Source organism: Macrotis lagotis, chromosome 6, assembly GCF_037893015.1.
Source record: "Macrotis lagotis isolate mMagLag1 chromosome 6, bilby.v1.9.chrom.fasta, whole genome shotgun sequence".
NCBI lineage: Eukaryota > Metazoa > Chordata > Mammalia > Peramelemorphia > Peramelidae > Macrotis > Macrotis lagotis.
This window is the reverse complement of record NC_133663.1, coordinates 185,881,163-185,894,280: the sequence shown is the minus strand read 5'-3', so window position 1 is coordinate 185,894,280 and position 13,118 is coordinate 185,881,163. Positions and strand designations below refer to the sequence as shown.

At 41.1% G+C, this 13,118-nt stretch overlaps 1 protein-coding gene and 1 pseudogene across 2 annotated transcripts in view; one reads left to right on the top strand and one right to left on the bottom strand.

The window, feature by feature from the left end:
* The window catches only part of TMCO3 (transmembrane and coiled-coil domains 3), an 88,408-nt gene that overhangs the window by 59,162 nt on the left and 16,128 nt on the right, over positions 1–13,118 (bottom strand). For both annotated transcript variants that reach the window (XM_074192105.1, XM_074192106.1), the window contains exon 2: positions 12,489–13,004. In XM_074192105.1, coding sequence (XP_074048206.1) covers positions 12,489–12,932 — 444 coding nt within the window. In that variant the 5' untranslated portion in view covers positions 12,933–13,004. The remainder of the gene's footprint in view (positions 1–12,488; positions 13,005–13,118) is intronic.
* Positions 457–1,683, top strand: LOC141491302 (actin, cytoplasmic 1 pseudogene; annotated as a pseudogene).

Here is a 13,118-nt window from a genome sequence, read left to right as displayed (position 1 = left end):
GTGTCTGAGGCTGAATTTGAACTCAGGTACTCCTGACTCCAAGGCTGGTGCTCTATCCACTGCGCCACCTAGTTGCCCCTGTCTTCTTAACAGCAGTTGTGAATGGACTAGCGTGTGTAATACTACTCTAAGTCCACCCACAGGTTGTGATTTAATTCTTTTGGCACAATCAATAAATTCTTGTTTAATGGAGTGATGGACTGGAGCTACTTTTCCAGGCACTAGAGACACAAAGATGAAGACTCTGTCTCTGTTTACAATCTTATAGGAATGATAAACATGTACACAAATCATAACGATACAACAAAATCAATCAAAGAACAAGTATGTGTTAAAAGCATACACAGAGCTGTGAGCTCTTCCACCTGGCGTGCACTTGCCTCCTCCGCCTCCAGGTGCGGCACCACCACCGCGTCTCTCTCTCTCTCCTAAGGGTTTAGACTTGCCACCTCTGAGTTCACCATGGATGACGATATTGCTGCTCTCGTTGACAATGGCTCTGGCATGTGCAAAGCTGGCTTTGCAGGAGATGATGCCCCTCGGGCCGTCTTCCCTTCCATTGTTGGCCGCCCAAGACATCAGGGTGTGATGATGGGCATGGGCCAGAAAGACAGCTACATGGGAGATGAAGCTCAGAGCAAGAGAGGTATTCTGATTCTGAAATACCCTATTGAACATGGTATTGTCACCAACTGGGATGACATGGCAAAAATCTGGCATCATACTTTCTACAATGAGCTGCATGTAGCCCCTGAAGAGCACCCTGTGCTGCTCACAGAAGCTTCCCTGAACCCCAAAGCCAACAGAGAAAAGATGACTCAGATTATGTTTGAGACCTTCAACACCCCAGCTATGTACGTTGCCATGCAGGCTGTGCTGTCCCTTTATGCCTCTGGTCGTACCACTGGTATTGTGATGGACTCCAGTGATGGTGTGACCCACACTGCCCATCTATGAAGGTTACGCCCTTCCTCATGCCATCCTCCGTCTGGATCCGGCTGGCCGTGATCTGACGGACTACCTCATGAAGATTCTGACCGAGAGAGGGTACAGTTTCACTACCACAGCTGAGAGGGAAATTGTGCATGACATCAAGGAGAAGCTGTGCTATGTCACCCTAGACGTCGAGCAGGAGATGGCCACTGCTGCCTCCAGCTCCTCTCTGGAAAAGAGCTATGAGCTCCCTGACGGGCAGGTTATCACTATTGGCAATGAGAGGTTCTGATGCCCAGAAGCTCTCTTCCAACCTTCTTTCTTAGGTATGGAATCCTGTGGAATTCATGACACTACCTTCAACTCCATCATGAAGTGACATCATGACATCCATAAGGATCTGTATGCCAATACCATATTGTCTGGTGGTACCACCATGTACCCAGGCATTGCTGACAGGATGCAAAAGGAGATTACAGCCCTAGCCCCCAGCACAATGAAAATCAAGATCATTGCCCCACCTGAGGACAAATACTCTGTCTGGATTGGAGGCTCCATCCTGTCATCTCCTTCTACCTTCCAGCAGATGTGGATCAGCAAGCAGGAGTATGATGAATCTGGGCCTTCCATTGTCCACCGCAAATGCTTCTAAATGGACTGTTTGTGTTTGTTTTTGGTTGTTTTAGTTATTTTTTTGTCAAAAGGGTGTGATAATAGCCCAAAAAAAGAGATGAGATTGGCATGGCTTTATTTGGGGTTTTTTTTGGCACTTGACTCAGGATTTAAAAACTGGAACAGTGAAGGTGATGAGCAGTCTAAGTATGTTGGAGGCAAACATCCCCAAAGTGCGTCTTCAGGACACTGATTGTACATTTTTTTTAAGTCATTCCAAATAATTGTATAATGTATTGTGACAGAGTTACTTGCCTCTATGAAGGCGGCTATCCTACTCTTAGAGAAACAGCTACTTAAAACATCCAGAAGGGGAGTGGGGAGGGGGGAAGGTACTAGTATTGCTTTTCATGTAAATTAATGTAATCCTTTAAAAAAAACTTTTTGTGTCTTCTGCCTTAATACTTGTTACTTTTTTTAAAATTGTCAACCATCATGGATGGCCCCCTAAAATCCCTCCCTACCCCCAACATAGATGTGAATGAAGACTTTTTTTGCAGTCTCCCCGGGAGTTTAATACAATTGGTGCCAGTACTTGGGGGAGGGGAGGAGCTTTACCTGTACACTGACTTTAAGACCAGTTCAAATAAAAGTGCACACGTTAAAAAATCTTAAAAAAAAAAAAGCATACACAATGGATGTGTCAGGCACTATGCCTGACCCATAGGGTTGCTGCAAAACAAAAACCTAAATTCATTCCCACCCCCTAGGAACTTATGATCTAATAGGGGAAATAACTTGTATATAAATAAAGCACTTGAGAGCAGTATGAGCAACTAGGGGGCCTGGAAAAGCTTGTTCTGAAAGTAGAATCAGAGCTGATTTGTTGAAGGAAGTTAGGGAGGCAGAGAAGAGGAAGAAGAGCATGCCAAGCCCAGAGGCAGGAAATCAAAGAATAAGATGACCAGAAAGGTAGGAAAGGACCAGATTGAGAAGGGCTTTAAAAGACAGAGAATAGGGAGCAGCTAGGCGGTGCAGTGGATAGAGCACCGGCCCTGGAGTCAGGAATACCTGAGTTCAAATCCGGCCTCAGACACTTAATAATTACCTAGCTGTGTGGCCTTGGGCAAGCCACTTAACCCCATTGCCTTGCAAAAACTAAATAAAAAAAATAACTATATTAAACAAAAAAAAAAGATATTTATCATGGTGGCTAAAAGGGAGTCACACAAGTTGACTGTGGGTGAGGAGGGAAGAAGACTAGAAGACTGGTCAGGTACAGGAGAGAAGGGGATACACAGAAAAGCTCTCAGGAAAGTAAAAAAATGATAAGATTTGGCTACTGACTATGTATCTGAGATTTTAGACTAAAGGATGACATGTAGATGGAGAAGTGGACGGCTGGAAAGATAGAAGTGTCCTTCACAACAGAGGGGTTGAGAAGGAGTGCTGGGGGGGGGGGGGAAGATAGGGAGTTTTAGACAGGAAAAAGAGTTCAAAATAAAGTATTAGAAAAAGGCTGAGAAAGGAAGAATCACTTCCATTGGAAGTCTTGGAAGGTGATAATGAAAAAGCTTCTTTAAAGAAGTAAGATCTAAATAGGAATTTGAATAGAAGGGTTTTAATAGATGAAAAACAATAGGCAGGAGTCATTCTAAACCTAAGGAACATAGGGATAACAGGAATAGAAAAGTTGAAAATGTAAACATTTACATTATAATAGTGTTAGTTACTACAGGATAATGTAAAATATTTGAAGAAGAATAGTATAAAAGACTAAGAAAGTTGCTAGGGTCTTGAATACCAGAAAAAAAGTTTGCATTTCTGAATACCATTGAATTTTTCTAAGTAAAGAAGTAATGCTATTGAGGAATACACAAAATATCAGGATGATGGAAGGGAATTGGATATTAAAATAGTAGGAGAGGTAATAACGAAGATCTAGACTAAAGTGAGCTTAACAAGAAAAATTGGTTACTCAGTAAGCATTTTTTAAGTGTCAAGTACAGTGCTAGGGAGAACAAAAACAACAGATAAAGCAATCTCTAATCAAGGAGTTTACATTTCTAATTACTAACAGAGGAGTTAATGGTCTTATACAAGTATATACATATATATATTATAAAGAAAATAAAGACAAAGTAATTAAGGTATTTGAAAGGGAAGGCAATATCAGCTGGAAGCAAGAAAGACTTCATGGAGAAGGTTTTTTAAGAGCTACAACTGCTTCTTAAAGAAAAAGGGGGATTCCATGAGGCAGGTCGAAGAATGAACATTCTGGCATGGGGGAATAGTGGAAAGTCACTGAGATGGGAGATGTAATAGAAAGGAGGGAACAGATGTGAGAAATAGCGTAGAGGAAGAAAAGGGTTCAGTAATACCTTGGGTAAATTATATAACCTCTTTGAGCCTCAGTTTTCCCACCCACTGTATGGATAGTTACTTGGCTATCCATCCCCTCTCCCTTTACATATATCTTACTGATACTCTTAAAAGTAATTTGTCAGGGCGGCTAGGTGGCGCAGTAGATAAAGCACCAGCCCTGAGTCAGGAGTACCTGGGTTCAAATCCGGCCTCAGACACTTAATAATGACCTAGCTGTGTGGCCTTGGGCAAGCCACTTAACCCCATTGCCTTGCAAAAAAACTTTAAAAAAAAGGTAATTTGTCAACTTTCAATGCTTTATAAATGTCAGCTATCCTTAACTTGCTATATCCTGTAGTAACTAACACTATTACAATTTATTCATTGTTATAAATGAATGAAAAGAAAAACCTGCTAGAGTGAGAGAAAATTTGTACATTTTATTCATGAACCTTGAAAGATACACCTTACAAGATACAGGTACCTCACTCCTAGGCATGAGGCACCCCTTAGTCTCAGGAGTCAGGTAATTTATTGTCCTCAGAAACTCTTTCCCCTCCCTCTTGGATGTTCATAGGCTCTCAGAGTTTGAGTTACAATCTAAAAGTTCTGCCCATTCCATGATATGCCCCTAATATGACTCCCCCCACATCATCCAACACATATGCTAAAGAACCCCAATCGTCACAGGGGGTGTGTGGGTTAATATTCAATTACCTAATTGCCCAAACTCAGTAGCATTAGGTCGAGATCTCTAGGTGACTCTTGACCTTTGGAGTTTGGTATCCTTGGAATGGGATTAGGAAGACTCTTCCAGTCTTGTGATTGGCTGGGCCATTCCCCCTTTGTAATGGATTCCCTAAGGCTCCCCTCAACACCCAGTGAAGACCAACACCCTACATTTCTCACAACTCCCCCTTTTTCTTTTTAATAACAACTTGGTCTTCATATTTCACCAGCAGTAGCTTCCTCAAATTAATTCATAAACCTCATCCTTGAAAGGACTGACTTTCCCTATAAATATCTTTACCTCTTCCTTATTAGAACTGTATACCTGTACTAATTTGCTGAATACAATCTTGTACTATGAGTTATTAACTGGATCATACATGGGAGACTCACACAGCTAATGGGATTCTCCTTAGGGTCAATAGTAAGATACCCAGTAACTGTTTCCACCACGAACCAGTAAACCAATTCATCCAAGAGGTACTAAGTGGACTTATCCAGGTTTGGAATGGAACCTGCGCCAACTTTCTAATATCCCTGGTTATATTCTTTACCACCTGCCCACTGTCATCTATCTTTAGGCAGCAGCTTGACAAGTTCATTTTATCACAGACTACTCCTTCCTTGGCCAACAGGTAGTCTAGTACTAATCTATGTTGAATACTCACCTCTCTTGTTTGCCTGACTTGGGTAGCCGGCATGTCCAAGACCCTAGCTGTTTTAATGACAATTATTTAAACTATAGCTTGGAGTCTTATTAGCCTATTCAGGATATAAATTGGGGTTCCATAGCCCCAACTCCCATCCTGTTCCAGGTAGTAGGCCCTTAAGTCTAGATAACTCCCTGACCAACTCTTTGAGGACAACTGGGTCTAGGCAGCAGTCCTATAAATCCAATAATGTCCCTCTAGTGCTAGTTGGTCTTCCAGGAATAGTTTCCAACAAATGGATAATACCGTTCCTCCTCTTTACTTCCAAAGGGCCCCTCTTAAATAGGCCATATAACCATGATAATAGGTACATTTCCAAAGTTGCTGTACCTCCTTCCACTGCAAGTTTTTATACCAATGTCTTTAGAAAGGTCTTCCTGGCTCCAAAATCCAAACTAAATTCCTGATTTTGTGCTGTTGGATCAACCCTAAGAATACCTAATATAACTAGTGATGATGCTCCTTAAATTCTCTTTCTTACAAATGGTCATTTCAGCACATTCCTTGCAAGTCCATACTAGCTTATAATCAGTTTCCCTTAACAAATGCCCCAGTTTGCACATCTTTACAAGGGATCCAGGTACAATAATTAACCTCACAGGAGTCTGAGGTCACCTATCTCTAAGTTGTACAGTCCTGAATATACGTGCCCTGATTCTGGACATGTCCAGATATTTGCTACTCCCCAGGCAAATATCCTGGCCAGTCACTTATAAACAATAGTCACCCTGAACTGATTCTGTGTCACAGTGCACCTCTGACCAGGGACTGAGAATCTAGGCCAGACCCAGGGGTACCCAAGGCCAATTCTCAAACTGCTGTGAACTATGGCAAGTCCAACAGCCACATCAAAAGACTGGGCATTGACTTCTGCCAGCTAGACTCTCCTCCCACCTTTACTAACACCCTGTTGTCTAAATCAGAGATAGGACTCATTCCCTATACAGACTCACATAGCTATAATAATGCCACCCAATAATCTCCCTCTTTCTTTCTCAATGGAGAACATTTTTACCTGGCCTCCCCTCTTCCTTTCCTGTAAAGAGAAGGGCATAAGTAGGGGTGTCACACTTACAGAGTCAAGGGGAAGTTACAGATAAACAATGTACACATAGGTGAGAGATGGTGGAGATAACCGGTCCAGTGTCTCATCTCTCCTCTTTTCTTCTCTTCTCCCTTGGAGGCAACCAATGTCCTTCAGCAGCTTCTGAATCTGTTCCAAAAAAGTCCTCTCCAGCTCTGACTCCTTGAGACCTTGTCTTTTGGTAGAGAAACTGCTTAACATCTTATTCAGATCAAGACATATGTTTCCATCACAAAACAATGAGATTCTGCAACTTATTACAATTTACATTTTGCCTTATTGCCATATTGACACACATAGTTCACTTTTAACACAAACTTCCATTAGTAGTTTACTACATGAGCAAACTCACAAGCTTGAGTCAATGTGATCATTCTCAGTGGGAGTTTGCTCCATACACACACATTCCACAGTCGTCTTTATTCTAAAAGTACCCAACATCTTTAAGGCTTAAGCACTCAGCTCTCCAGTCTCCCCCCCCCCCCCACGGGTGGGTGGGGCACTTAGGTACTCAGTCTAGGGTTCAAGTCTTAACCAGATGGTGGATTCGATCAAGACCACTACATGTCCAACCCACCACCCCTTCCCCCAACCTGGGGAGAACGCATAAGGACAGGAACTCTTCCCTCCTCTAACTTCTCACTCTTTCCCTTAAAGGTTCTTTCTTCTCTTGAACTTCTTCTAAACTCTTTCCCCAAAGCACAACCTACTTTTGTTTTCTTTAAGAATCCCCCTCCCCTTTCCCCAACTCTGCACACCTAGCAAAGTACCACAGTACCACCAGGTGAGGGAGGGGCTGATTTCCATGTGGGGGCCACTTCACAACCACTTCCTTCTCCTCTTAGAATGATCTGGAAGCCACTTTACAAAGTTCCCAAAATCCTGGGAGAAAGCACGGAATCTTTCCTAGACACTCATAAGGATAAAAAAATCTTCCCTCCTAGAATTTTTCAATCCTTCCCTTCTCTTAAACTCTTCTAAACTCTCCCCAAACCACAGCTTTTTCTCTTTACAAATCCCCCTCCCTCCCCTTAACTCTACACACCTTGCACAGCAACCACTGGCTCAGTGAGGGAGGGGCTGATTTCCAGGTGGAGGCCGAGGCATACTACTTCCTTCTCCCCCACCTTCTGAAACTCCTGGGCCCAACTCCCAGCCATCCCTCTTTTAAAACTTGAGCTGGGTCCTCAGACCCTAAAAGAGACACTTACACAAGACATAGAACAAATACACACACACTCCCTCAGGAACATTCAAACTCACACAGCATTGGATCCAGTTGGCTTCCTTAATTTAGAAAACATTTCTTTTTCTCCTCTCTCCAGACTTTCCCTTTCCTCCTGGACCCCACTGTTAGCCTCTTCCTCTCTAGGAGAGGCCAGAGGATCCCACCTATGGTTTTTTTTTATCTTTTTCTAACTTGCTTAGACATAATTTAGCATCCCCAATTATCCAGCATGCTGCATATTCCACCTCCTCTTTATTTAAAGGTACCTTATGGTTCACTGTTCATCTGACCCAAACCTTGGCCACCAGACAGACTTGTCTTTGGATTTGGATTTGTGGCCATTCAGAATAGCCGTATCTGATAAACTTACTTTTCTCTTTACCCTGGACAGCATCCTTGCTGTCCCAGATAGCTCATTTCCGACCCAAAGACTTCTCCTTGGGTATTGGATAGGAGGGGGTCTCTTCCTCCCCTCCCTGAGGTGCCTTTTCAACCCCTGGCCTCCCATCTAGGACTTCCTTTCCTGAAATTGTCCAAAATCAGCCTCGAAAGATAAAAACTGAAGTTTCCCTACCTTTCTGGGTCGTTTCCACAATTTTCCATCACTCTCCCCATCAATGGCAGGGTTTCAGGTCCATTCAGAGATCCACCCAAGGGAAGCCCAGAAAAGAAATGAGGATCTGGCTTGAAATCAAGCTATGTGGCCTCCTTCCCCTGGTCTCTTCTGGGGCTTCCTTGAGGTGTTCTGAAGATCTGGGACGAGCCCCCAAATTGTTATAAATGAGTGAAAAGAAAAACCTGCTAGAGTGAGAGAAAATTTGTGTATTTTATTCACGAACCTTGCAAGATACACCTTACAGGGTGGCTAGGTGCAGTGGATAAAGCACCAGCCCTGGAGTCAGGAGTACCTGTGTTCAAATCCGGCCTCAGACACTTAATAATTACCTAGCTGTGTGGCCTTGGGCAAGCCACTTAACCCCATTTGCCTTGCAAAAAAAAAAAAAAGACAGTTGTTGGTGCCTCACTCCTAGGAGTGAGGCACCCCTTAGTCTCAGGAGTCAGGTTAATTTATTGTCCTCAGAAACTCTTTCCCCTCCCTCTTGGATGTTCATAGGCTCTCAGAGTTTGAGTTACAATCTAAAAGGTCCGCCCATTCCATGATATGCCCCTAATATGATTCCCCCCACATCATCCAACACATATGCTGAAGAACCCAATCGTCACAGGAGGTGTGTGGGTTAATATTCAATTACCTAATTGCCCAAACTCAGTAGCATTAGGTCGAGATCTCTAGGTGACTCTTGACCTTTGGAGTTAGGTATCCCTGGAATGGGATTAAGAAGACTCTTCTAGTCTTGTGATTGGCTGAGCCATTTCCCCTTTGTAATGGATTCCCTAAGGGCTCACCTCAACACCCTGTGAAGACCAACACCCTACATTTCTCACATTCATGAAAGGGATAGGTGAATCAATTGCCTATAAATTCACTCATTATTCCAATCACTTCTCAGACCAAAATACTATGCCTACTACATTCCTGCCACTTAATTTAAACATGGCACTGGTAATAAATGACAGAACAAGGATTTGAAGCTTCTGATTTCAAATTTATGGAATTTTTCCACCATTCAACACTGCCTGCCTCAGATGACATCTTATCCTACATTTCTATAGTATCTATGCCAGATACCAAAGTTCCTTCTTTCTCTAGGTCCCATATTCTTTTCAGGATGGTTTTGTTTTAGATCAGCTAATGTGAAAAGATAAATTCTACATACATGTGGATGTGGACACATAAAAGGATTAAGAGAGACAGCGCAGGGGCAGCTAGGTGGTGCAGGATAGGGAGCTGGCCCTGGAGTCAGGAGGGCCTGAGTTCAAATGTGGGCTCAAGACACTTAATAATAATTACCTAGCTGAATTGACCTTGGGCAAGCCACTTAAACCCATTGCCTTGCAAAAACTTAAAAAAAAGAGAGAGCAAATGAAGCAATAATGCTCAGCATGAATGATACATTAACCTGATAAATTCTAAATAGATGCCAATATTAGTTTCTGTCTATTTGTCTGTCTCTCTCTCTCTCTTGCTCTATATGAATTTCATCCCTTTTCCCTCTCATCTTGCCCAGACTGGAAATGCAGGGATTACTCAGACCCAATTCCACTACTTATCAGGAGGGACTCCTCAGCCAACCTTATATGCTCATCCCTGCCCCACCTCAGGTTCCACCACATGGAACTGGATACTATAGCTTATAATTCTGAGCTTAGGAGATCCTCCAGACTAAGCCTCTTTGTAGTTGTTATTAGAGGCATGTGCCATCATATCCAGACAATATAGTACATTTATAGAAACTACTTGCTTAGATTGGATATTGGGAAGAAGAGGTAAATGTGCAAAGGGGGGCATTCTCGTGTAGAGTTTGCAACAATAAGCTTATTTTATCTGATGGAAACAACATTTGGCAATGATTAACATTTATATTCAAATGGTTTGTAATATGGAAAAAAAATTTGTGAATTAGGTTACAAAATTATTAATGACAATCAGACAATTTGGTGTTTTAGGCTGGTTTTACACTGGTTTTAGGAATTCAAAATGCTTTCAGTCCTCACTCATTGACTGGAAAACTAAAGCAGAAGGAGCAATAAACCATTGCTTGTTTACTAGCTATGTACCCAGGTGGATTCTTACATGGAACCAGATTCAAGAAGTTAAGAAGGAAATGAAGAATAACCAGAACCTGGGCCAGTTATTTTCCAGTCTAAAAAAAAGGTTAACCAAGATGGTTAAGTTTTCCAGGAGAACACTTTGGCTAGAATAATTGTTTAATATCCAGGCCATGACTCACTGAACTCCAGTATCACCTGCTACATGAGGCCTTTCCTGATGCCCCAATGGGTTCCCTCCATAACCATTTTGTATTTATTTTGCATATACTTATACATGTTGTTTTCTCCCAATAGAATGTAATCACAAGAGCAGAGATGATTTTAATTTGGCTTTGTATTCCCAGCATCTACTACAGTACCTGGCACAAACCAGTCATTTAACAAAAGCTTGATTCATAGGATATCTAAAATAAATTTTTTTATTTAAAGATGAGGAAACTGAGGCCTGAAGAGGTTAAGTAATTTGATCAAAACCACAGCTGTGACAGATGTAAAAATGAAGGATTTTTTTTTTTAGGTTTTTGCAAGGCAAATGGGGTTAAATGGCTTGCCCAAGGCCACACAGCTAGGTAATTATTAAGTGTCTGAGACCAGATTTGAACCCAAGTACTCCTGACTCCAGGGCTGGTGCTTTATCCACTGCACCACCTAGCCGCCCCAATGTTATTTATATCCTTTGCTAAATGTGTCTCCAATACAGGTAGGGAGTGAGAAGTTAAGAGGGGATGGCAGAAAGAAAATAGTCAGGCTCTAGAAAGAACAAGGAAATATGAGTCAGAGCAGGGTCACAAGCTGCAGGCTATCTGCAGAGCAGAGGTGATAAAAAGGAGCCTTCACATCTCCAGCATGATTACACCAAGGAGACAAGTGATAGTTCACAATATGGGGGCTTCATTCTATCTATCGAAGCTTTTCCCAGTTCTAAGGGATGAGGCACTAGCTGGACTAGAGAGGAAAGGTTCAATCAGTCAGGTGCTGCTAAGATAAAATGAAGCCCCTAGGATACCACATTCTCAGCTGTCACATTTCCCTGATACATCTTGCATATCCTTCCTTTCCAGAAAAGAGTATGACCTCCAGTTAAGAATTACCACAAGTACCTGCCTCATCTTGAAGCATTACAAGCTCCTTTCTTAGTCAGTCCACACCTTGAAATGTCCTTTCTCTGTGGGCAGCTCCTGGTCAATGACAGAATTTCCTCTGTCATAGAGGAGTCAGACATTCATCTATGAAGAATCATATGGCAGGAGGCCTAAAATCCCCAAACCTTAACTTGTCCTTTACCATAGTCAAGTAAATATGCACGGTTATATATAGATTTTCCTCATAAAATTTGATCATGTAATTAAACATTTCAATATTGAATCAAAAGATTAATAAATGATATTTAATCTATTTTAATTTTAAATTGCAATCACTAACAGTCTAGTGTAGTCAATATTGTAGAGTTATTCTAAAAACAATGATTTTTGATTGTGGTTAAAAATGTTCTTTCAAGGATGAGTCAACAATTAAGGAAATTTAATCGTATTTTCAGAAACATGAACAAAAATATTGTGAATTATACTGTAAAAACTATGATGGATACATATTAAGATATAAAATTAAACACAGCATAAATAAAATATCTCTGAAAATAAGTTTTGTTCTCCCATATATTTTTTTTAGTTGGTTTTTTTTTGCAAGGCAATGGGGTTAAGTGGCTTGCTTAAGGCCACACAGCTAGGTAATTATTAAATGTCTGAGGCTGGATTTGAACTCAGGTACTCCTGACTCCAAGGCCAGTGTTCGATTCATTTCATCACCTAGCCGCCCCCTCCCATATATTTTCACTCTAATTTTCATTAGTAGAACATAGGCAACGTAACTTAAATCACAAGTACTAAAGTTTTTGGTAATATGGAATGCATTGCATATTTCATTATCCTTGGAAGCAATATTATATGTGAGAGTACTAAGATATTAAAGAAAAAATGTTCTCCTATATGTGATACTTGAGAGTATTTATTTTATTGTAAGCAGATAATTTTTGTATCTCCAATGAAGTATTAACAAACTGAACATTTTTTCTTTGTGTTCTCTGTATTTCTTCCAAGCTCAAAATAAATAGAAGCATTTTCTTTGTGAATACTTAATAAAATCTGAAAGAACTAACCTTTATTGCAGCTTCCCTCAAAGCCTCCAGTCGTTGCCTGCTACTTTCTTTCATGTTCACAACATCTTTGTAATCTCCTTGCAGGGCTCTTTGGAGTCCATGGATAGCTTGAAAGACTGAATTCTCACTTTCATTCAATTCTTTTTGGAAAATTTCAAATGTGTGTACCTGAAACAGTTTCTCTTCATCTGACAGTCCAGCATTCTTTTCCACTGCTCTTATTGCATTTTTTAGTTTGTTAAGAACGACATTCTTCTGTCGAAGGAGACCAGATAATTTTCTACAACTGTCTAGAACCCACTGTTTTCTCTGAGTAATAGCTGCTCCTTTCCCGCGATGCAACTTTATTGCATGTTTTGCTACATCTTCATGTTCTGCAGTATATACCATCGAATGAAATAGTGAAATTAAAATCCAAAGACTAATTCTTCTCATTACCTTCATGATCCAAGTTTGCAAAGCAGGATAGTCCAAAGATGGATGTTATTTAAAATGTGCATTTTAACACATGTTGGGCTGAAAAAGATAGTACATACAATGATTCATTAATATGGAATGAAGACAACAGAATGCCAAAATTAATAATCTATAACAGAAAAAAATACATTAGCCAAATAAGGTTACTTGCTT